Source organism: Cavenderia fasciculata (assembly GCF_000203815.1).
Source record: "Cavenderia fasciculata unplaced genomic scaffold Scf_Dfasci-G-b-126g04.f1-5, whole genome shotgun sequence".
Lineage (NCBI taxonomy): Eukaryota > Evosea > Eumycetozoa > Acytosteliales > Cavenderiaceae > Cavenderia > Cavenderia fasciculata.
This window is the reverse complement of record NW_004457715.1, coordinates 26,203-49,380: the sequence shown is the minus strand read 5'-3', so window position 1 is coordinate 49,380 and position 23,178 is coordinate 26,203. Positions and strand designations below refer to the sequence as shown.

General features: G+C 33.1%; 10 protein-coding genes across 10 annotated transcripts; 6 read left to right on the top strand and 4 right to left on the bottom strand.

Moving 5' to 3' along the window:
* Nucleotides 1–753: 753 nt before the first annotated feature.
* Nucleotides 754–2,378, bottom strand: DFA_02027 (uncharacterized protein; the record flags this gene model as incomplete). Its single annotated transcript, XM_004357456.1, has 2 exons — nucleotides 754–2,302; nucleotides 2,359–2,378. 2 exons carry the CDS (start codon nucleotides 2,376–2,378, stop codon nucleotides 754–756), a joined length of 1,569 nt encoding a protein of 522 aa, XP_004357513.1.
* Nucleotides 2,379–3,177: 799 nt separating this feature from the next.
* Nucleotides 3,178–6,007, top strand: smu1 (WD40 repeat-containing protein; the record flags this gene model as incomplete). Its single annotated transcript, XM_004357455.1, has 5 exons — nucleotides 3,178–3,280; nucleotides 3,460–3,619; nucleotides 4,319–4,529; nucleotides 4,606–5,384; nucleotides 5,458–6,007. 5 exons carry the CDS (start codon nucleotides 3,178–3,180, stop codon nucleotides 6,005–6,007), a joined length of 1,803 nt encoding a protein of 600 aa, XP_004357512.1.
* Nucleotides 6,008–6,092: 85 nt separating this feature from the next.
* psmC1 (26S proteasome ATPase 1 subunit) lies at nucleotides 6,093–7,679 on the bottom strand (the record flags this gene model as incomplete). Its single annotated transcript, XM_004357454.1, has 2 exons — nucleotides 6,093–7,364; nucleotides 7,629–7,679. 2 exons carry the CDS (start codon nucleotides 7,677–7,679, stop codon nucleotides 6,093–6,095), a joined length of 1,323 nt encoding a protein of 440 aa, XP_004357511.1.
* A 343-nt stretch (nucleotides 7,680–8,022) lies between these two features.
* On the top strand, nucleotides 8,023–8,733 carry DFA_02024 (uncharacterized protein; the record flags this gene model as incomplete). Its single annotated transcript, XM_004357453.1, has 2 exons — nucleotides 8,023–8,432; nucleotides 8,502–8,733. 2 exons carry the CDS (start codon nucleotides 8,023–8,025, stop codon nucleotides 8,731–8,733), a joined length of 642 nt encoding a protein of 213 aa, XP_004357510.1.
* Nucleotides 8,734–9,050: 317 nt separating this feature from the next.
* Nucleotides 9,051–12,571, top strand: DFA_02023 (uncharacterized protein; the record flags this gene model as incomplete). The annotated part of the gene is made up of 3 exons (XM_004357452.1): nucleotides 9,051–9,867; nucleotides 9,929–11,021; nucleotides 11,092–12,571. 3 exons carry the CDS (start codon nucleotides 9,051–9,053, stop codon nucleotides 12,569–12,571), a joined length of 3,390 nt encoding a protein of 1,129 aa, XP_004357509.1.
* Nucleotides 12,572–12,647: 76 nt separating this feature from the next.
* On the bottom strand, nucleotides 12,648–14,887 carry pif1 (DNA helicase; the record flags this gene model as incomplete). The annotated part of the gene is made up of 4 exons (XM_004357451.1): nucleotides 12,648–12,688; nucleotides 12,726–13,343; nucleotides 13,434–13,527; nucleotides 13,619–14,887. The coding sequence occupies 4 exons, from the start codon at nucleotides 14,885–14,887 to the stop codon at nucleotides 12,648–12,650; spliced, it is 2,022 nt and encodes a 673-aa protein (XP_004357508.1).
* A 436-nt stretch (nucleotides 14,888–15,323) lies between these two features.
* Nucleotides 15,324–15,553, top strand: DFA_02021 (uncharacterized protein; the record flags this gene model as incomplete). The annotated part of the gene is made up of 2 exons (XM_004357450.1): nucleotides 15,324–15,493; nucleotides 15,523–15,553. 2 exons carry the CDS (start codon nucleotides 15,324–15,326, stop codon nucleotides 15,551–15,553), a joined length of 201 nt encoding a protein of 66 aa, XP_004357507.1.
* Nucleotides 15,554–16,179: 626 nt separating this feature from the next.
* DFA_02020 (uncharacterized protein) lies at nucleotides 16,180–17,983 on the bottom strand (the record flags this gene model as incomplete). Its single annotated transcript, XM_004357449.1, has 4 exons — nucleotides 16,180–16,208; nucleotides 16,229–16,361; nucleotides 17,191–17,211; nucleotides 17,585–17,983. The coding sequence occupies 4 exons, from the start codon at nucleotides 17,981–17,983 to the stop codon at nucleotides 16,180–16,182; spliced, it is 582 nt and encodes a 193-aa protein (XP_004357506.1).
* Nucleotides 17,984–18,345: 362 nt separating this feature from the next.
* On the top strand, nucleotides 18,346–19,279 carry DFA_02019 (cathepsin L; the record flags this gene model as incomplete). Its single annotated transcript, XM_004357448.1, has 4 exons — nucleotides 18,346–18,366; nucleotides 18,675–18,847; nucleotides 18,925–19,054; nucleotides 19,133–19,279. 4 exons carry the CDS (start codon nucleotides 18,346–18,348, stop codon nucleotides 19,277–19,279), a joined length of 471 nt encoding a protein of 156 aa, XP_004357505.1.
* Nucleotides 19,280–19,772: 493 nt separating this feature from the next.
* Nucleotides 19,773–22,995, top strand: DFA_02018 (uncharacterized protein; the record flags this gene model as incomplete). The annotated part of the gene is made up of 4 exons (XM_004357447.1): nucleotides 19,773–20,297; nucleotides 20,347–21,357; nucleotides 21,428–22,551; nucleotides 22,635–22,995. The coding sequence occupies 4 exons, from the start codon at nucleotides 19,773–19,775 to the stop codon at nucleotides 22,993–22,995; spliced, it is 3,021 nt and encodes a 1,006-aa protein (XP_004357504.1).
* Between the last annotated feature and the right edge of the window lie 183 nt (nucleotides 22,996–23,178).

The following is a 23,178-nucleotide window of genomic DNA, read 5'->3' as shown; positions in this document are numbered from 1 at the left end:
AGCGATGATAATTACTTTAAAGTTATACTACTGCTGCCTCTATGTAATGTTTACAAAATATTCAACGATTCATGGTTGTTGCCATTAATCTCAGTAGCCACTACCAATTTTAAGAAAATGCATTCACCCCATTGTTACTGAGCTCAGTAACAACAATCGATCCGATTTATAGTGAAGAAGAAATAAATATGGTGGTGTGAAATTGCAGTTTGCATATGCAGAGGAAATGTTTAAACATCGTACTGGGTGGAAAACAACGAACTATTAGAAGGTTGAATGCAATAACTTAAGTTCTATATTACATTCGGAATGAATATTGAATTTAAATTTAAATTCATTTTTGAAATTATATTAATATGTTATTAATTTAATTGGATAGTTATGTTATTTATTAGTTGGATTGTTTTTTTTTTGCAATTCAAATAAATGACAAATCAAGAAGATGGGTCGATATGATATTAGCATTAACTGAATAGAATCCATCAGTGTGTACTCTTTTGATGTTGAAATAGACAGTGAACAATGAATCAAAGGTAGTGGTTTGGTTCGTCGGTGTAGTTAAAGGAATTGTTTAAAAGAGCAAAAAGTAAGGAGTGGGTTTTGGATGAATGCACGAGTCAATAGTATTTGATTTGGATCAAAGGATTAGAAATATATGAACGAATAATAATTAATAAAAGTGTTGGTGGACATTATTTTATTTTGAAGTAAAAAGTATCGTTGGAACAACTACAAAGGGTATAATAATTGAAATTATTGACCATTTTCAATAGTTATTGTGAGCAAACTTTGGTCCTTGCGGTGGATGGTATAGCTTTTAAAGTCAGCAGAATACATAACCTCCCACAGGTTGTCCCATTTTACCATTGGATGGGATTTAGAACTCTTGAAATCGAGCACAACCCATTTCTTGATCATTTGAAGCAAGTTTCCATAGATACCTGTAGGCTTGAACCAGTTGACATGACCAGAGATATTTCTTCCCTCGCTAATCATTTCTATTGCCCATTTGTATTTGCTGTCAATGTAGAAATCTAAAAATCCCTTTGAGTCAAATGCTCTTCCGACACTTGGGGCAACATAGATTGGTTGCATTGCGCAAGTTGCTGCATGATAAAACTCCATCTGCCATACAACTTCAAGTGGTTGAGATGTACTGCTTCCGCAACGAGTGTGGACAGAGAATTGGTTGGCGAGTTGGTGTGGTCGAAAGCGTTTGATGCAGTCGATAAGGAATCCATCCATATCATCTTCGCGAGGCTGAAACTGTTGGGGAGAAGGGGATTTGAATCTTGCGGTAAAGTAGCAACGACGGTAGAGTGGGGAGGGGAATACGAGTTGTTTGTTGTTATCCAACGTGAGAAAACCATGTTTCAAAAGATGAGAGAGTGGTTCATCTTGAATTGATGGATCATATGGATAAGATCCATAAGCAACACAGTCTAGGACATATCTTTGAGTTTCTGGCAACTTTAGATTTGGTGCAGCTCTTGATTGACTAATATCAATTGCATAATCTTGAGAGAGAAGATACTCCATCATGAGCTGGTCAAGATGAGGATCAGTAGGAGGGTATTTTCCAGTCGAGTTGAGAATCATTTTCTCGCCAAACTTTCCTTCGATGAGACCCAATGTTCTTTTGAGCAATCCAATGTGTCCACCTGTGTTGACATATATCCAGTCTTCAACTACCTTTGGAAAATATCCGATAGTCAGGTTTGCTACCAATTGTCCATACTCTTCCTTTGTAAAGTTTAGAGTCTTGATATCCAATAAAGAATGATGGGAGCTTGTCAGATCGGTTGGTGTACTGGTAATCGTGTTGACGGTTTTCTCACCATATGAAGCCAACACCACAACGTGTAGATGTGGAGATTCAGATGCCTTGATCGTTGGCCAAACTCTATTTCCCCATTCACTATCTTTTGCGTATATTGTTTGACACTCGTTCATAATTAGATAGACTTCAGCGTGTAGGGAGATTTTAATCCAGTCTACAAAAGATTGGCCAGTAAAAAGTTTCCACAAGTCTTCAAAACTGGCACATACAGAGGTCCAAGTTACTCGTCTGACATATGCATTTGGACGCACTGTTTCGAGTTGGGCTTCCAATAGCTGACCCAATGATGTTTTACCTGTAAATGGAGGTGCCCGGATAAGAGTGATTTTGTTGTCTTGAACCACTTTCATCACATTTTTTATGGTCTCCTCTCTCTTTACGATTCTTTTATCCTCTAAGAGAATTCCATCTAATCTATCTGGTCCTGGTTGAAATAAAAATTTGTAAATATAAGTTGTGCTACTTCACAAATGATATTATAAATAATAATAATAATAATAATAATAATAAATATTTACCTTAACTGTTTCGTGGTCATATATCGAAATTTAATTGGGGGTCTTGGAATACCAGGTGCAAACTCGATAATCATAGGGTCTAGAGAAAAGAAGATTAGTTGATATATAAATTAGGAAATTTTGACACAAACAATGGTATTTGGTTTGGATCAAAGGATTATAAATATATGAATGAACACAAGAGGTCAATGATATGCAAAGTTAAACAAACAAAACAAATGATAAATGTTGCGAGATGTTGCTTGGTTGGCGCAATTAGGAATAGTATGAAATAGACTTGCCATACAATAGGCATATGGTTAAAAGGGAAAGATAGGTGGTGATGAACAAAAGAAATCAACAGGAAATGGTTTAAAAAGAGGAGTAATATAGAAAGTTAAATGGTAAAGAAGTACTTGCAACTATGCTATTTGATAAACAATACATGAAGATTGATTGGAGATGGATTGACCAACAACAATGAGGCAAGTGAAGGGCCTGTAATATGAGAACAAACAAAGCAAAACAAAATGACTAGATTTGAATGATAGTGATCGGTTGATGTAGCAATTAGGTATGTTTGACAAAAGTAGTGACTAAGAGGAAAAAGAGATGGGTCTTAAAAATAAAAGGATGTAGAGTGATAAAGAGTGGTAGTGTAGCTTGGCGAATGGATCAGTATTTGATTTGTATAAAAAGGATTATAAATATATGAAAGAGGTCAATGGTCTATGATATGTAAAGATGAACAAGCAAAACAAAATGAACAAATGTTTAGTGTTAGGTTGGTACGACAATGGTTGAAAGTAGACAATGAGGCAAGTGGTTAAAAGGAAAGAGATGGGTGTTGCATTGATTGGTAATGAAAACAAAAAGATAATCAAAAGAAATGGTGTAAAAAGAGGAGCAATGATAGTGATTGCAACATTGGCAATGAAGAAATGTAAGGTTTCAAAAGGGAGAGAATTACAAATGAAAAAAATTGGTGAAGGATGACAGTAGAGAAGAAATGGTATGAAAGATAGTGCAATAGTGATTGTGACTGGTTACCTTGTAGGGGAGAAGGGGTGGGGTCCCTTTTGAAACTGTTTAAACTAACAAATAGTTCACTACCGTAGATAGGCGAGTATTCCTTGAACAAATCACATGGCCACTTTACAAGAGACTCTCCTTTGGGTAAAGATTTGGTGTTGGAATCAAAATCAAAGATTGCTCCTGGTTTTAGTCTGCGTTGTGACTTGAAATATCCATTTCTTGAATATTTGTTTGATATAATATTATAGTAAGTAAGTTGCAAATAAGATAAGGGAATATAAACTACAAAGAATAAAAAGGTTCACGGTGAAATGAACAAGAGATTGAGTGAATGAATATTGACAAGATGGCGACGATGGTGAAGATGATTTCTCTTATGGATAACTGATGAATAGATAAATATGAAATATGTGAATAATAAATGGCAAAAAAAAGAACAAATAAAATGTATCAGAAAGAATACACAGTGAACTGCTGACTGGTATGAGTGCTTCTTATCATCAAACTCCAAGAAAAAAATTTATATAATTATAAAAAAATATTATTATTATTATTAAACAAAAAAATCATTTCTTCTTTTATTTCAATAATATTGTTTGTGGATGATTTCTTCTTTTTTTTTTTTTTTTTTTGTGAATACTATTCCTAGCATTTCTTCCATTTTTTATTACCCAATCCTTATTCATACCTTATTCTATACCTATCCCGAATGATCCATATTAGAATTAAAAACCTTTTTAAATTAAAAAAGATGATTTGTTTTTTTAAAAAACACTAAATTAATGTTAATGATTTCACGAAACAGAGACCATTTCAATAGTTAAATACATTTCAATACAATGAGCAAATCACTAGATATTCAATCAAATGAGTAAGACACATGATATGATACTTGCAAGATAGATACATTATCATCATTACTAAACACTCTCTCCACTCTTTTTAGTGTAATCAAATTAATATTACAATTCTGCAAAGAGAATTCATTGACGAGTACATTATTGTCGATGCAAGAAGAGACTGGTATATCACTAAACACAGTCGACAGTATCGATGAACTAAAGAATGATATCATTGTCGGACGTTGGGACAAGGTATTACTCGAACTATCAAATCTAAAAATATCATACGATAAATTGATTGATCTATTTGAACATGTACGAGAAAAAACAATAGAAACTTTCTTTCTCATCTATCCTAACATTTCTTTCTCTCTCTCTCTCTCAATTTTAGATAATAATAGAATTAATTGAAAAGAAAGAATTTGAACTTTCAAAACAACTACTTCGAAAGAGTGAAGTGATGAACTATTGTAAACTCAACCAAGTCGAACGATATCTACAACTAGAGCATTGTCTACAAAGACAAGTAATCAATAGTGGAGAGTTTTATAGTGGTACCATTGAACAAAGAAGAAAAGAAATTGCAGATTCACTCATCAAAGATGGTGGTAACGGTGGATCAACAGCAGCCATTCAACAAATTGAACCATCACGACTACTAGCACTCTTGGGACAAGCATTAAAATGGCAACAATACCAAGGTATAGTACAACCAGGTGATGATTTTGATTTGTTCAAAGGTCAAACCAAGACTGTATCAGGAGCTGAACAAGAAGAACCAATCACTCAATTGGACAGATCAATTGTATTTGGAGACAAGAATAGACCCGATTGTGCAAAGTTTACACCAGACTCTCAGTACTTAGTTACGTCAAGTATCGATGGTTTTATTGAAGTATGGAATTATAATACTGGTGCACTTGCCAATCTAGACTATCAATCAAATGATGAGTTTATGATGCATAATACCGGTATCATTAGTATGTGTTTCTCCAAAGATGCAGAATATATGGCATCTGGATCAACCGATGGTCATGCCAAAGTATGGCAAATCAAATCTGGTAAATGTCTTCGTCGTTTTGAACCTGCTCATTCTCAAGCCGTTACTTGTTTACATTTTATAAATAATTCTACTCAACTCTTAACTAGTTCAATAGATTCAACCATTAAGTAAGTAAAAGAAAAGAAAAGAAAAAAAAAGATAAATATTAATTTCTTATTTCTTATTTTATTTATTCTATAGAATGTTTGGATTAAAAAGTGGTAAAGTATTAAAAATATATAGAGGACATTTAGCAAGTATAAATGAATTTCAAATCAATTCAAATGAAGAAAAGATGGTATCATGTTCGAGTGATGCAACTGTAAAGGTATGGGATATAAAGACTGGAGAATGTTTACAAACATTGGCACCAGTAGCACAAACCAAGATTCGTGACATTCCAATTAAAAATGTTTTCTATATCGATGCTGCTCAAGACTTGGTTTTAATATGTAATCAATCGCCATCCATTGTAATAATGTCCATTAGAAAACAATTTATAGTTAAACAATTTACACTAGACAATGATAAATTCAACTTTGTCTGTTGTTGTCTTTCACCAAACAAAAAATATCTCTATGCAGTTTCCGATGACAATCATATGAATTGTTTTGAATTGGAAACTTCAAATCTTCTTTATCGCTACGATCTTAGACATAAAAAGGAAGTAGTTGGATTAACCATTCATCCAAATCGTAATATTTTAGCTACCATTTCTTTAGATTCAAATTTACAATTATGGAAATCCTAAGAATAAATTAAAAAATATTTTTTTTGTTTACATTTTATTTATTTATGATTTATCTTTTTTTTTTTTCTTTTATCTCTTTTTTTTTTTACATATATAAACCTTCAGGAGCACCTTGAGTTTTACGATAGAGAACTTTTTCTTTTGCCTTTTTAAAATCGGTATGAGTGACACGCATACGACGTTCACGAAGGGCAAGTAAACCAGATTCTGTACAAATGGCCTTGATATCGGCACCAGAGAGATCGTCCTTGGACATGACAAACTCTTCGAGGTTGACATCCTCAGAGAGGTTCATCTTGGCAGTGTGGATTTCAAAGATCTTACGTTTGGTCTTGATGTCTGGCAATGGGAATTCAATCTTTCTATCGATACGACCGGGACGGATGAGGGCAGGGTCGAGAGTTTCGATACGGTTAGTGGCCATGATGACTTTAACGTCGGCACGAGCATCAAAACCGTCGAGTTGATTGAGCAACTCGAGCATGGTACGTTGGATTTCACGCTCTCCACCCGATGTGCTGTCGTAACGCTTGGTACCGACGGCATCAATTTCGTCGATAAAGACAATGGATGGTGCCAATTCTTCGGCGACACGGAACAACTCTCTGACGAGCTTGGGTCCGTCACCAAGATACTTTTGGATGAGTTCCGAGCCGACGACACGCAAAAAGGTGGCCGATGTCTGATTGGCCACAGCCTTGGCGAGCAGTGTCTTGCCGGTACCTGGCTCACCATACAAAATGACACCTTTGGGTGGCTTGATACCAATCTCTTCGTAAAACTCGGGGTGAGTGAGGGGCAGCTCGACAGCCTCTTTCATCTCTTGCACCTGTGTCTCGAGCCCACCAATATCGCTGTAGCTCTCGAGTGGTGCCTTTTCAACCTTCATCACATTGACCATGGGGTCGACCTCGCTGTCAATGACACCGACCACCGACAATGTCTTGTTGTGGAGGAGGACGGTGGCGCCGAGGAACAGTTTGCTCTTGTCGACAAACGACATGATACGTACATAGTGTTCGGGTCCCACTGCATTCGACACGATAGCATGATTATCGTCAATCACCTCTTCGAGCGAACCGACCGTCAGTGGGTCGCCTCTAATCTCGTCGATCATCTTTTCGTCAGTCTTGTCCTTGTCGTCGCCCTTTGGTTGGTTGAGTTCATAGTTTTGGAGAAACTCTTGTTCCATCAACAAATAATCTTTTATACGTTCGAGTTTTAATTGCTTTAATTTACATTTGGTATGTGGTGTCACAACTGGTAACTTTGTACTAGTCTCTGCTCCTCTTCTTCTCTTTTTCTTTCCAAATTGTGTTGGTGGTGGTGGTGCTTGATATTTTGGTTTTTGTTGATCCTAGTAGTAGAAAATAGAAAGTAAAAAAAGAGACAAGTAGATAGAAATATAAAAAAAAAAAAGAAAAAAGTTAATAATCATATATGTATATTTCATTCTACTATCATATATTCTTCTTCTTTATCAAATCATATCTTTATATAATCTAATCTATCTCCTCTACTACTACAGCTACTAATCAATAACAACAACAACAACAACTCTTTCTCTTTTGTTATCTTTTATTTCTATTTCTCTTTTCTTTATCTTTTTGTTTCAACCAACCTTTTTATTTGGATCTTTATCCATATTACCTAAAGATTGGTTCTGACCCATTCTTTAAATTCTATATATATGTATATGTATTATTTAAATTACAAAGTATTTGCGAAACTAAATTGAAGCTGATGAACATCACTGTGTTGTTGAAAAAAAAAAAAAAACAAAAAATTAATTAAAAATATTGGGAGACCAAAAGCAGATCTCTCACTCTGATGGTGCCAAGCAAGTAATTTAATAAACAATAAATATATATACAACAAAGAGAATATATTAAAATAAAGAATATCTCTAAATGATATGTATTAATCAAGATATATTTATATATGAGCTGATCTTTTAAAAGATTATGATACAGAAGAAACAAAAAAAAAACATGAAAACTTGAGATGATCATGTTATGTTCATCCGTCTGCAAGCATTGTCATTATTTATATTACCCGACGAAATATATTTCTACAAAGATATACATATAATTGCGATGATAACAGATATATTATTCATTCTTGGAGTATCGATAGCAAGTTCACTCTTTTCAGAGGGAGTATCATGGTTGTTTGTGTATCGAACCGAATCTTATAAAAAGGCAAAGATAAACATTGATCGTCTCACAGAACAGGTTGAAAAGGCCAAAGAATCAGAGTCTAGCAAATCATCACTGCTCAGCAAGTCAAAGGGCAAGGATAAAAAGTTGGAACGTCTCGAAGATTCTCTCAAACAAGCCAATCAACAAATGACATTCTCCAAGATGAAATCAATGTTTGCTGTTGCAATTTCTATGATTTCTTTATTTAGTTATTTAAATTCATTGTATGTTAACAAAAGAGAAGCAAAAAGAAAACAAAGACTTAGAGTATTAATAATAATGTAATCATGTAGATTTAATGGAGTAGTAGTTTGTAAATTACCATTTGAACCAATTGGATTCCTTCAAGGTCTAAGTCATCGTAATTTAGCAGGTACTGATATGACTGATTGTTCAATGACCTTTTTATACGTCATCTCATCAATGACCATCAGAACCAACATTCAAAAGATCCTTGGTACTGCTCCACCAAAGACATCAGCTGCCAATAATCCATGGGCTTCTTCATTTACCGAAAATAAATAAATCAAAATAAATACCTAACAAATACATAACAAATACATAACAAATACATAATAATAATACTAAAACTAAAACAAAAAAAGTAGCAAGTTGTGTATTGGATTTGGAAAACTAATAATTATTAATTATTATATTAATATTTTTAATTTATATTTATATTTATTTTTATCTTTTGTCAAAAAACCAATAACCGATGAATCTTCGAGTGAAAGTCGCAAAAGTCAATGAGTTTCTTCATCCAAGTCGTTTGTATTGCATTTGTCTATTTAATTATCTTATTTATATTAGAGATAAGATAATATATATATACACCAAACTAAATGGAATCATCATCTACTACTACTACTGTTAATAGTAGTGGTGGTGAAGGTGGTTTAGAAGCAGCAATGAATGTCATTGACCATACGACAGACAATGATAATATATCATCCCAGTCTTCATCTCCATCTATTACTTCTTCAACTACACCTCCACATCAACAACATCAACATCAACAACAAAATAGTTTTAATAGTAATAATAGTTTTAGTACATTACATTTTGATAATACTAGTACATTTAATATTAATGGAGTACCTTTAAAACCTAGTAGTACTATTCATTCTACTCATAATAATTCACCACCATTACCAAATATACCAATTGCAGCTGCATCTATTATGAATAGTCCTGGTAAAAGTTTAAATTCATTCTTTCATAATAATGTAAAGAGTTTCTTTACTGGTAGTAGTAGTTCAACAACGACAACACGTCTACCAACAACTACAACAACATCAAAAGGATTAATTGGAAGTGGTAGAAGTAATAACTCTTCCTCTTCATCTAGTCAAATGAAACCAGTTAGAGTAGAAGATGAAGAAGAGGAGAGTAATGTCACTCAACAGAGAAAGTTATTTGTCGATTCACCTATCTTATCGATTGACAATAAGAATAATTCAACCAATAGTGGTAGTATCAGTATCAACAGTTACAACATTGTCTATGACGACGATGAAGATATGGACGACGAAGAAGACATGGATGAAGAAGACGAAGACGATGGTGACGACGAAGACGATGACAACGAAGACGATGAAAGTGAAGATGATGATGAAGAAGAAGATTCAATATCATTAAATTCAAGTGGAAATGATATTGGTAAGAAAAAAAATATTAGTAATATAACAAAACAAAAGATACTAATATACTTTACCTTTAGAATATTCAAGATCATATAGTTTATTTGGTAGTGATAATAGTCCACACTTTTTCAAGAATATTATTCATCCAGTGAGTGAATTGAATACATCTTCATTGGTCAATAATAGTGTATTTAAAGGTGCAAGATCATCATCAAAATCCAATACTCCCAATCATAATAATATGTTTTCTTCTTCACCTTATGCAGTATCGTCATCTTCTCCTCATTCTGCAACCTATTCATCATCTTCACCATCTTCATCTTCACCATCATCTTATTCACCTCAACAACAACAACAACAAACACCACAACAAGCAGTTGTTGGAGATTCACCAGACAAACTTTTTGTCATGACATTTGTCAATCAGGGATTCTCATTGGAGCAATGTTTGTATGCTCTCTACATATCCAATCATGATCATGTCCAAGCTTCACAATGGCTTTTGCAACTAAAGAGAAACTTTTTCAATAATTGGCATTCATTCTCTCCAGGTGGATCTTATAATGCTAATGGTAGTAGTAATATGGTTGGAAATACAGCAGCTGGACTTTCACCATTTGGATTATCTTCTCCAATCGATTTTTCACCAAGATTATCATCTCCCATACCAAACCTTGTAAGTGATGCTTCTTTAATTCCTCAATATCAACAAAGTAATCAAAATCAGCATCATCAACAAAATAATCAACAACAATCACCTCCTCTACAAAATCATCAACAACAAAATAAAAGTAATAATACATCATCTCAACAACATCAACAAAATAATAATAAAAATAGTAATAATACATCACCTCAACATCAACACCAACAAAATAATCAACAACAACATTATAAACAAAATCAACAATATAAATCTCAACAACAAACAAATACAAAACCAAAATCAAATCAACAACAATATCAACAACAACAACAAAACCATCAACAACAATTTCCACCTTTACAACAACAATCACAACAACAACAACAACCATTACAAAAACAACAATCACCTATTCAATCTCAAAAATCAAATAATGAATCATCAACTATTAATAATAATAATAATGAAGCAGATAAATTATATGAACTAGGAATTCAATATTTAAAACAAAAAGATTATGAAAAGTATGTAAAAACAAAAACAATCAAATCCTTTTATTTTTTTTATTTATTTTTATTTTTTAATTTTTTATAGGGCATTAAATCATTTTGATAAATCATATGAAATTCATCCAACAACTCAATCAAAAAATAAGATTTTTGAATTGGCAAGTTTAATTATTAAAAATAAGAATAATCAACAACATTTAAATGTTGAACCATTACCAAAAGAAGAATTAAAGAAAAATGATGATACCAATTCAAATGTTTCATCTTTGGATGCTTCACCAACAACCCTTGCTCAAAAGAAAAAAGAAAAAAAGACAAGAAGTCAATTAAAAGAAGAAAAGAGAAGACAAAAAGAAGAACAAGAAATGACTGAACAAAGACAAAAATTGGAACAATATGAACAAGAATTGTTGAGCAAGATTGAAATGGAGAGATTGGAAAATGAAAAAAAGGAAAACGAGGAAAGAGAAGAAAAAAGAATCAAAGAGTTGGAAAAGAAACAAAAAGAAAAAGAATTGGAACTTGAAAGACAACAATATGAAAAGGAAATGGAACAACGTGCAGAGATGGAAAAGAAACAAAAAGAGGAAAAAGAAAAACGTGAAAGAGAAAAGAGACGTGCCGAGAAACAACGTCGTAAAGAAGAACAGTTAAGATTTCAAACTGAAATGGAAAGACAACGTGCAGAAAGAGAATTGGCACTTGAACAAGAACAGTTACTCAAACGACAACAACAACAACAACAAAAGTCACAAAAAGATAATAGAAGAAAGTATGTCAATCCTGATGGTACAGTTGTCTATCTTGATGAATTACCTGATCTCATATCAGATAACGAAGAGGATGGTACTGATGATTATGATGAATCTTCAAATCAAGAAGATTCCTCAAATAATAATACTCCTCATTTAAATAGTAAATCAGTCTCGACATCCCCTTCCATTTCTTCCCCTCCTCCTTTACCAATCTCTCAACAACCAAAGAAAAATTCTTCTAAAAAGAATTTGAATCAAAAATCAAAATCTAAAAATTCAGATGGAACAACTATCGTCAAAACCAAAAAAAGTAGAGGTTCATCATCATCTGGATCAGCTAATCCTTTCAACAATTCATTGCAGAAACAAGGAGATAGACCAGATTTATTTGATGAAATTCCAGAATTGATCAATGATGATATTGAATATAGTATCAAACCAAGAAAGGCATTACTCACAAGACACCCAGTAAACAACAAAAAGAAACGTGCATGGAGTGATATCATTGGCGTGCTTTGGTGGATTGTTAAAATGTTTACTCTACCATTAATGAGTATATTGGTTAAAATATTCTTTGGATTCAACTACAAGTATTGTAAATGTTGTGATGCTTTCCATGACATGACACCAGTAGCTGGATTCGTTTGGGGCGAAGTTGTCAAAGACCAACTCAAAATCTATTTCCTTGGCAATGATCTTCAAAAAGAAGATGTCACAAATTATGTTGACCTAAAACAATTAAAAGATTTTGATTTACAACATCAACAACATCAAAGAATTAGAAAAAAGAAATCATCTCTAAATAAATAAACAAAATATCAATAATAATTTATTTATTATTTTTTCTAGAATTTAATTTTAAAAGTTGTAGGAATAGTAGTTGATTTTAAGAATTTCTTTTCAAAATCGATAACTTTGGCGCTTGTTCTAATGGATGTTTTGGCAAATTCTTCTAGATAGAGACCTTGGAGTGTTTTGGCACGTGATAGTGCTACATAGGCTTGTCCATTGGCAAATGCTTGTTGGAGACGACACTCAATCTTGTCAAGTGTGAGACCCTGAGCACGGTGGATGGTGAGTGCCCACGCCAGTTTGAGAGGTAGTTGTTGACGGGTAGCTTTCTTTTCCGACCAGATACCCCATTCGCTTGGTTTGATACGTACACGACTCCCATCGTTAAACAGTACGACGGGTACCAATGCATTCTTTTCAGCCCACGATGTAGACTTGGCTTTGAGTAAACGTGTTGCCTTGGGTTCGACAAATTCAACCACTACGCCACGACTGCCATTGACCAATTTAGACTGTCCATCTGGTTTACGTAGCAATACAACTTGTGCACCAACCTTTAGATTAAGTTCACGTGGTGCTGGACAATCCTTGTCAAGTGCTTCAATCAACTCTTTACATCCACTATCAATCGATGTAAAAGAGACAGTCTCGCCTGGTAAAGCTGCCAACGCTACATTGTTTTCAGAGTCTACGTCGGCATTGGTTGTATACAGTTTAGTGGGAAGTACACCATTTGAAATATCCAATGGTCGGTTACATTTATGCAACAGATCGATTGCCTCACTATACACTTGACCCTTGCGAAGTTTATTCAACACCCGAATAAACTCATCGTCCTTTTGTCGCATAACAGTCTTTAACTCTAAATTCATCGATATACATTTATGCCATGCTTCACTTTCAAATGCATAATTACCCAATACTGGAGGCAATTGGAAAAAATCTCCACATAAACATAATTGTATTCCTCCAAACTAAAATGGAAAATAAATCAAATTAATTCTTAAGTACTGTAAATATTTTTTGTTTTGTCGTTTGTCTTACTGGAGCATCATTATTTCTAACAATTCTAGCAACTTGTTCCAATTTATCAAACAGTTCAGAATCAATCATTGATATTTCATCAATGATCAATACTTTACATTCTCTCCACCGTTTTTCATATTTCTTTCGTTTGGCAATTCCAACGGCCAGTTGAGTGACTGTTCCCTGTCCATAGCCAATACCTGCAAAAGAGTGAAGTGTGACACCTCCAATATTGACGGCAGCAATACCAGATGCGGCAGTGACATGAACTGTTCCAATTCCATGCTTTTCTCGCAATTGAGCGACTGTGTGTTTGATGACGACCGATTTGCCAGTACCAGCACTACCCGTGAAAAATACATTCTTTCCTCCTTCCACAATACATTTAACAATTGCTTTTTGTTCATCGGTTAAATCAATCTCCATATCACTATCTTCTTGTGATGATTTTTTACCTTTTTTCTTTTTCTTTTCAAAAGATAATTCTTCTTCTTCATTATCAAGATTCAATATTTCTTGTTGTTTTGGTTGTGAATTATTTAATCCAGTTGGAGTAATTGTGGAATTATTATTTATATTATTATTATTTATATTTGATTTAATTGTATTTGAATCTTGTAAACCAAAAATAGATTGAATAATTGAATCATTACTATTATTATTATTCTTCTTTATATTATTACTATTATTAGTATCGGTTGATATTGAAAGAGAAGGAGGAGGAAGAGGAGAAGAAGATTTTGAAGAAGATTTAATCTTGATTATCTTTGGTAGAGAGGCAGCATTAACTTGTTTAGTTGGTTTTGGGTTGTATTTTTCTTTTTGTTGTTGTTGTAATGGTTGTAATTGTAATGGTGGAAGGGTAGTACTAAAAGTACTAGACGAATTCGAATCATTGCTTGAAACGGTTTGTTCATATGGTTTATCATCTTCTTCTACTTCATAAGATAGTTGAACATCATAGTATCCATAATCACTATCATTCCTACTACTATTACTATTACTTGTATAAAGTCTCTTATTATTAATGTTGATTAAATGATTGTTATTATTATTATTTTTATATGTACAGAGGTATGAATTGTTATTGTTATTGTTATTGTTTAACTTTGCATAGTTATAGTTATAGTTATTGATATTTTGACATTTATACAAGTTGTTGGTATTATTATTATTATAGTTATAGTTGTTTGACGTTGATATATAATTCCTCAAATAAGAGGATGAGGATGCAGAGAGATTTGTTGTAAATCGTTGATAAGATGTATGTACAAGTTTAATTTTACTTGATTGTGATGATGACCACATTTATCTATTTCTTCTTCCTGAATATCTCTCCGTCGTCGGTATTATACAACAATCAATACCCATCATATTTCATAGCATGTACTTATTCGTTTTTTATTTTTAATTTATTTTAATTTATTTTGTGCACAGTCCAAGCAAGCAAGCTTTCAAGTAAGCATCCTATGATTTTCGGCAATATTGTTGTTCTACCTCATACATGTATACAGATAAAAGAGGAATGAATCCATCCTCTATCCTAATGAATCAACATGATCTGCATGCAGATCGTACAGTGTGTGATCGATTTACAAACTCGTAATTCGCGTTTATTCTTTAGTAAAAGAAAGTAATGCTCTGCCTATTGCTTACTCTGCCCTACTCTAATAATGTAGTGTAAAGTATTTAATTGAATGAATATAAATAGTTTTCTTTCTCTCTCTCTCAACTACTCTAAAAAATGAAACTAATTTTATTAATAGTAATTGTATTATCAACAGTTTTAATTGTATCTGGCAATGATCAATTATCTGATACAACAAAATCAACATCATTATTTACACCTGCACAATACATTACTGAATTCAATCAATGGATTCTAAAGTTTGGTAAACTTTATGATGGAAAAGAGTTTCTCAAAAGATTTAATATTTTTAAAGAAAATCTAGACTTTATTACTCGCTTCAATAAACCCTGAGCAAAATTTGAAAAATTAAAAAACATACAGAAAAAATAGAATTTCCAACTCCGATTTTTGCTATCGCTCAGAGGACCTTTAAAAAAAATTATGAATAATAAATTTCATGTCTGTTTGGTTTATTGAATAGTAAATTAAATATCCGGGTTCATTGGTCTGAGGGTTCCTCTGAGGCCATGATCCATCTCAAAGTTTAGGACATAGTTAATAATGTAGAAAACCTTGGTGAGTTGTTCAATGGACGATCTCCAAGGGGAGTTGAAACAATGAAATACTTTCAAAGCGCCGAAGTAGTTCTCCACAACTGCTCTGTTGTGTCCAACATAGTCGTTTCTTTCCTTTTGCTCTGGGGTGAAGGGCACATTCTTTTTCTTTTTGTGAGGAACAAGGATACGTCTGTATCCCTCGTATGCCTTGTCTCCAAACAAATGCTCATCCATTTCGCATAGAGCCAGAGGATTTGTTGTTTGAGTTATCAAATTATCGTTCATTGACCCAGGGAACGGGCCTCTTATCCAAACTAGTTGACCATCCAAGGTAACAATGTGCTCGAATTTCACACCATGGGCACCATGTTTCTCTAGAGAAAAGATTAAATAAAATATTTAGATAAGTATTTTTATACAACTAATAGTTGCCAACTATGACCTATAATAAACAAAACATACTTGAATAATATTCGGTCCTCTTTTGGGAGTGCATTGGCTTTTGGATTTCGATAAAGGTAGAGTCCAACGCACCAATTCCTTTAAATTCATAATAAGGACCACTTCTTCTTGAGGTCTTTATAACTTCTTCAAACTACATATAATATGAATAAATGTTAGTTAAATATATATAGTTTTTGTGTATAGTTTATATGTATGATATCTTACCGAATCAACTATTGGTTTGATCTTATAATATATCTCGTTAATAGCTTGATTAACCCAGTCATTCATTGTTCGTATGCTGACATTAAAATTTGTTGCTAGAGTTGAGAAGGGCAAAAATTGACGACAGTAAGTCATTGCCCACAAGATGTGTTTCAGTTGCACACCACCTGACTTGCCAACCAATTCGCTTAAATGGACGAGTGTTGGATAAAACACACCGCAGTAATCTTTTATTACATGTGGAGGCATCATGCGTATATCTGTTGGTGAACTAATCATCGTTGTTTTTTTTTTTTGCATGTATATATTGTAAATTATAGTTTGTTGTATTTATGTTTAAATGTATTATTTGTTGAGGTTGAGAAACCCCATTTATACTGTCCATACTTCTCTTTTATTTATTTATAATAAATAAGTCGTTGCTTGTTTGGGTTGTACCTGTACAGATAAAGAAACACACAACCAAACAAGTGTTTTGTTTTTTTTTTCAATTTTTCCAAATTTTTATAATATTAGTTCGTATTAATTCGAATTTGTAAACAAATATTAGGTATTCACCTTTTCTAAAAATATTCTATCATTTCCGATTATTTCTAATAGTTTTAAAAAATATTATTACTCATAGCATCCAGTAAGAAGATATTTCGTGAAAAACATTCTGTGAGAATAGAAAAAATGGTAACACGAACTCCTTGGAGAATCACCGATTTTCCATTTTGAAGCGCAATGAACTTCAATATTTCCCTCAAAGATACCTCATCGACACGAGACAAGTTCTATACGAAAAGAATAAAAACTCAATTTTATTCAAACAATTTCAACTTATATTCAACTTATATTCAACTTATATTCAACTTATATTCAACCAATTATTAATTCAATTTATTCAAAATGGCTGTATGTACTCCCAACATTAATTAATTAATTAGTATTCCTTATTAATTTTTTTTAAAAGTACTCAAAATATTCAGAGGAACATAACAAATTCATTATCGACCAGTTCAAAAAAGGTAACGAGTCTACTGCAGACATCCAGAAAAGATTCTTGGAGGCGTATTCCTCCTCCAATTTTGGTCCCAACAGCATTAAAGGGAAAATTAACACAATGAAACGTTATCATCTAGGCAAGATCGATGATGCAGCTCGTACACATGCCAGTCCCAGTACAGGAGGCAGTACTCCTACTTCACCTGTGCCTTCTTCGATTTCTCTTGATTCTAGCAGTGAAATCGAACCACCACAACCGGTCGAGGTTGTTGAAGCGCGTCCACCAAGAGCTAGTGTTGCCCGACCACCTGCAGCCGCCGCCGCCATACCAGCCGTCCAAGCACCAGCTAGTATATCTACTAGTATGGCTCCACCACCCATTCCCTCGTCACCTGTCCAATCAGTTGGTGGGTTTTCTGAAAAAGACTTTTGGGAGCCAACACCTCGCAAAAGATCCAGTCCTGAGCCACCAACTCCCAAAAGATCCAGACCTGAGCCAGAGTATGGTGATATATCTGCGATGTACTCAACCTCTAACTTTGACTCGCTAATCGATGACATTAGAGATCGTCCCTCTTCAGTGACCTCTGGAACATCCAACTATCTGGCGTACGAATTTATCTTCTCCCCCATTGTTTATTACCAAGGTGCTTCAGACAAGGGTAAGTTAAACAACTAATATATACGATTATAATATGTTTTATTAATATTTTTATTTATTTCAATTAGGTCTTGAAAGAGCCTTTATTTATTTCCCAAGGATGACTGGTATCAAAATGTTGGGAGCTAATTTCAACCCTGAAAGTGGCCGGTTAATTGCGAAGCTCAGGGTTCATTCTTTTCACCGTGAATGGTTGGGTTCTGGTGAATGGAACAACTGGATCGCTCTTCCACCTCCTGAAGACATTTTTATTCCCATCCAAATGGACAGAATTGCCACCCATGTTAGCTCCGATATTATCCAAGATAATACACATTTTATTGTTCTGAGTGTATTGTTTGTTGGACGTAGAAAGGATTTTTTCTTAAAATACGAGAGAGGAGAATTTTAATAAAAACCAACAATTAATTAAAATTAATACTGCCTTCATAGATAGCAAATATTGTTTATTGAAATTCGATTTTTTCTAAATATTTTTCAATTTTTTAATTTTTTCTTGGGGTTTAATGGTCAACCTTCTGGTGTTTTGGTAGAGTTGAATGACTTTGATTTGACAGATCTTGAATTCTCCAAACTATTCCTTGGTACAAGATTTTGGATTTGGATCCAATTCTCGATGGTCTTACTGAACCAGTCAACGACACTGATTTAATTGGTACTGTTTTTGGTAAAGATGACGCCAATGTAGTTTGGAGAACCAAAGGTGCTGTCTCTCCTGTTAAAAACCAAGTAATTGTGCTTCATGTTGGGCTTTTTCATCGTATGTAAAATCAACCAATATCTAAATATAATATTATTTACATTCAACTAATTTATATTTAAATTTGACACTACTATTTAGAGCAATGGAAGGAGCACACCAAATTAAATCAGGTCAATTGATTTCATCATTTTCTGAACAACAATTGGTCGATTGTTCAAATAGATTTGGTAATAATGGGTGTAGTGGTGGATATATGGATAATGCATTTGTATGTTCTAGTTCGAACTCACCAGAGATACAATCAATCTTTTATTTAAATATTAAAATTTTTTTTATTTTTTTTTAGAGATATATAATATCGAGTGGAGGAATTGTATCAAATGAAAGTTATCCATATATTAGTAGTACAACATCAAGACAATCAATAACATGTAAATTTAACAAAACCAATATTGTAGCTAGTTTTGGATCAACATACCATGGCGAAAAATGAAACAGCGAAACACAGAGAGTGTGTTATTACATATGAGATCTACCTCGAGATGATTGAATACAGAATCTCGAATTATTACTTGTTGAACTGACAACTTGAACAATTCGATTAATACTACCCAGATTCGACACAAAATATTTCCCCCACTGTGCTGTGTTGGTATTGCCAGATATGCAGGTTTCCCAAAGGTTGCCAAATCAAAGAGCTAAACATTCACACATGAATGATTCATCTATCTATCTATCTATCTATCTATCTATCTATCTATCTATCTATCTATCTATCTATCTATCTATCTATCTATCTGTCTGTCTGCTTTTGTCAAAGACACAAATATGAATATATAAAAATAATAAAATATGCTTTACTTTTTTTTTGTGTGCTTAATTTAAAAAATAGTTGGCGCCAATTCTTCTAAATTTAAATTGGGTCATTCCTCTCTCTTATCATAGTTGAGTTATAGTGCTACTACAAGTCAATCATATATCGAAGAATGACACTCGAATCTACACTAAGCCTACACTTTGACGATGACGATGATGGCGATGATAATGGTGATCAACATAACAATAATAACAATAGTAACAATAGTAATAATAACAACAATAATAGGGTAGATACAAAGAAGGATAGACCTGTGTTTAGAACACCTGTATTGTCTGGATCTATTGCTTGGGATGGTACAATGGCCAGTGCAAAGGATACTAGTAGTAACAACAACACTATTGAAATGACTCCAGTCGTCAATGCTTCAGCTTCATCGTCGATGACCAACCACAGTCACCACCGACATACATCACCTCCATCACACAAACAAATAGCTACAATGACCAATGGTAGACCTCGATTTGCCGAACCTATTCTATCAATGGATCCAAATACCCAGAGGGGTGGAGGTGACATGGATGCTAGTTTAATGCCAAGTGGAACGATGCAACCAACTCAATTGTTTAGAGAACCTGATATGGATGAATCATCGGTATGTCAAAGTAAACAAGAACGTGGAATGTGTATTAAAGTATAATACTTACAGTTATCTATCTATCTATCTATCGATCTATGAATAGGATGATGACAATGAAGAAAAGAAGGAAATTGTTAAACCAAATAATACATCACCAACATCAACAACAACCAATAATAATAATAATAATAATAATAATACTACACCTGGTGGTAATAATATTAATAATAATAATAATACATCGACGACATCAACGACATCATCAACTGGAAAGAATGTATTGAATTCAAGTTCATCAATGTCAACTCATGATACTACAATGACGAATAGTAGTAATATATCATGGCATATTAATACATCATCGACAGAATATTTATTGGATGAAGATGAAGGTGTACCTGAAACACCACCAGATCAATTAAAACGTTTGAGTGATACTTCGATGTTGGTATTGGATCAACCACCCATTCGAATGCAAATAGAAGATACAATGGTATCAGAGTTTAAAAGGGATCAATCAAAAGGTGTTGATGATATGATTGAAGGAAGAGGAAATGGAAATGCAAGTGGAGTTAAAAGTAAAAGTGGAAATGGAAACAACAACAACAACAACAACAACAACAACAACAACAACAAAAAGGATCAAGATGATCAACCAAATAGTTTGGATGCAGTTGAATTTATTCAACCTATTCATCAACAAAATGACAATGAAAGATATTATTCTTTTGAAGAATTAAATCAATTAAAAAGAAAGAAATCTTCATCATCCTCAACAACAACAACAACAACAACAACAACAAGTGATAAAAATAATCATCAAGATGAAGATTTAGTTGATGAAGATTTTGAAAGTGGATTTATTGGAAAGAAACAAAAATCAAATGATGGATTTATTAGTACAAACAAAAAGACCAATGGTGGTGGAAGTGGTAGTAAAAAGACACTATCTTTTGAATCAGATTCTTCAGCTCCATCATCATCATCGACAACTACTACCTCGGCTTCATCGACTGGAAAAAAGAGATTGTCAACCGTACCATCATCAACGACTCTTATCAAAGGATTAGACTTGGATGAAGTTGAAGCACCTTTAGAACCATCACCTCCAAGAGTATCAAATAGAAAGAATATATTTTCTTCTTCTTCTTCTTCTTCCTCAAAACACCAAGATTCTAAAAAAGATGAAAAAGAAAAGGAAAAGGAAAGAGAAAGAGAAAAAGAAAGAGAAAAAGAACAAAAGGAAAAGGAAAGGAAAAAGATTGAAAAGGAAAAGAAAAGAGAAAGAGAAATGGAAAAAGAAAGAGAAAGAGAACAAAAGGAAAAAGAGAAAGAAAAAGAGAGAAACAGGAAAAAGAAAGAAAAGGAAAAGAAAAAAGAGACAACAAGAGGAAGAAGAAGAAGAAGAAGAGGAAGAGGAAGAACATGAAGTGGAAAATGAAGAGGAAGTTGAAGAGGAAGTAGAAGAATCACCAATTAAACCAAGAAAAAAGAGTAGTAAAAAATCGCTCAAGAAAAAGGAAAAACGAGTTGTAGTGACTGATGATGATGATGATGATGATTCAGATGAAGATATTGAAGTATCAGATCAAGAAACAACAACTAAAAGAATTCGGGTTGTTTTACAACCAAAAAAAAAACATGGAAAAAAATCAAAAAAGAAAGTGGAAGATGATTCAGGAGATGAAGAAATGGAAATAGATCAATCAAACCAAACAAATGGTGGTGGTGGTAATGGTGGTGGAGAAGAAGATACTGAAGAAGAAGAACAAATTGTAGAGAAAATAGAACCACCTCTACAAAGAAGAGGTACACTTATGAAATCACCAATTGCATTTAAGAAATCAACTTGGACCAGTGCACCATCTCAAAGTTCACAACAATCACAACAACAAAAATCATCTTCACAAAAATCATCATCATCATCATCACAAAAAACACAAAAATCAATCAAATCAGAATCATCAATTTTTAAAGGATATAATTTCCTTTTAACTGGTATACCAGAAGTTGGTGATCCTGAAATCAATATATCAACATTGGTATTAAAATATGGAGGAAAGATATTACCAGTACACGATTTTTTCAAGGCATATAGTTATAGGAGCAAAGCAAACCAAAGTATCTATTTAATATTAGCAAGTGAACAACAGAAAACATTCAAGTATCTAAGTGGCATTGTTCACGGTATCCCATGTATCAACAAGAAATGGGTATTAGACTCTATCGATCAAGAAGAACCACTCCCCTATAAACCATATCGTTTACCTTCAGGTTATTGTTTATCAAAAGACCAAAATGTTTTATTGTACGAGAGAAACAAACAAAATAGATAATATTTAGAAGATTGATCAAATATTTATTAATTTTTCTCTATTTATTTATTTTTAGAAAACATGGATCAAATGCAATTTTATCAAATACAAGAATTGAAATATTTGCAGAATCTGTATTTTTGGAGGAATGGACTACACTGTTGAAATCACTCGGTGCCAAGGTTGTAAAAAGAATTATTAGTGTAAATGATCGTGTTGATATAGTATTGACAGATGGTAAAAAGATTTCAAGTGTCCTATTAAAATATACAAATGCCATGAAGATTCCGGTTGTCACGACAGATTGGGTCATTCAATCAATCCTTGAAAAAACTAAATTACCTTATAATCAACATCCATCTTTTAGATTTAGATCGGAATTTGACAATGATAATGATAATGAAATTGAAGATGAAATTGAAGATGATGATAAATAATAATAATAATAAAAAACATGTACAAATTAAAATCAAAATTAAATAAACATATATATACCAACTATTGTTATTTTTGAATCCTTTGAATTTGGCGCTCTTTTTCTTTTTTGCAAAGTGCATGTCTTTTGCATTGAAAAGTATATTTATAAAGATAGATAGATAGAAGATAGATAGATAGAAGGA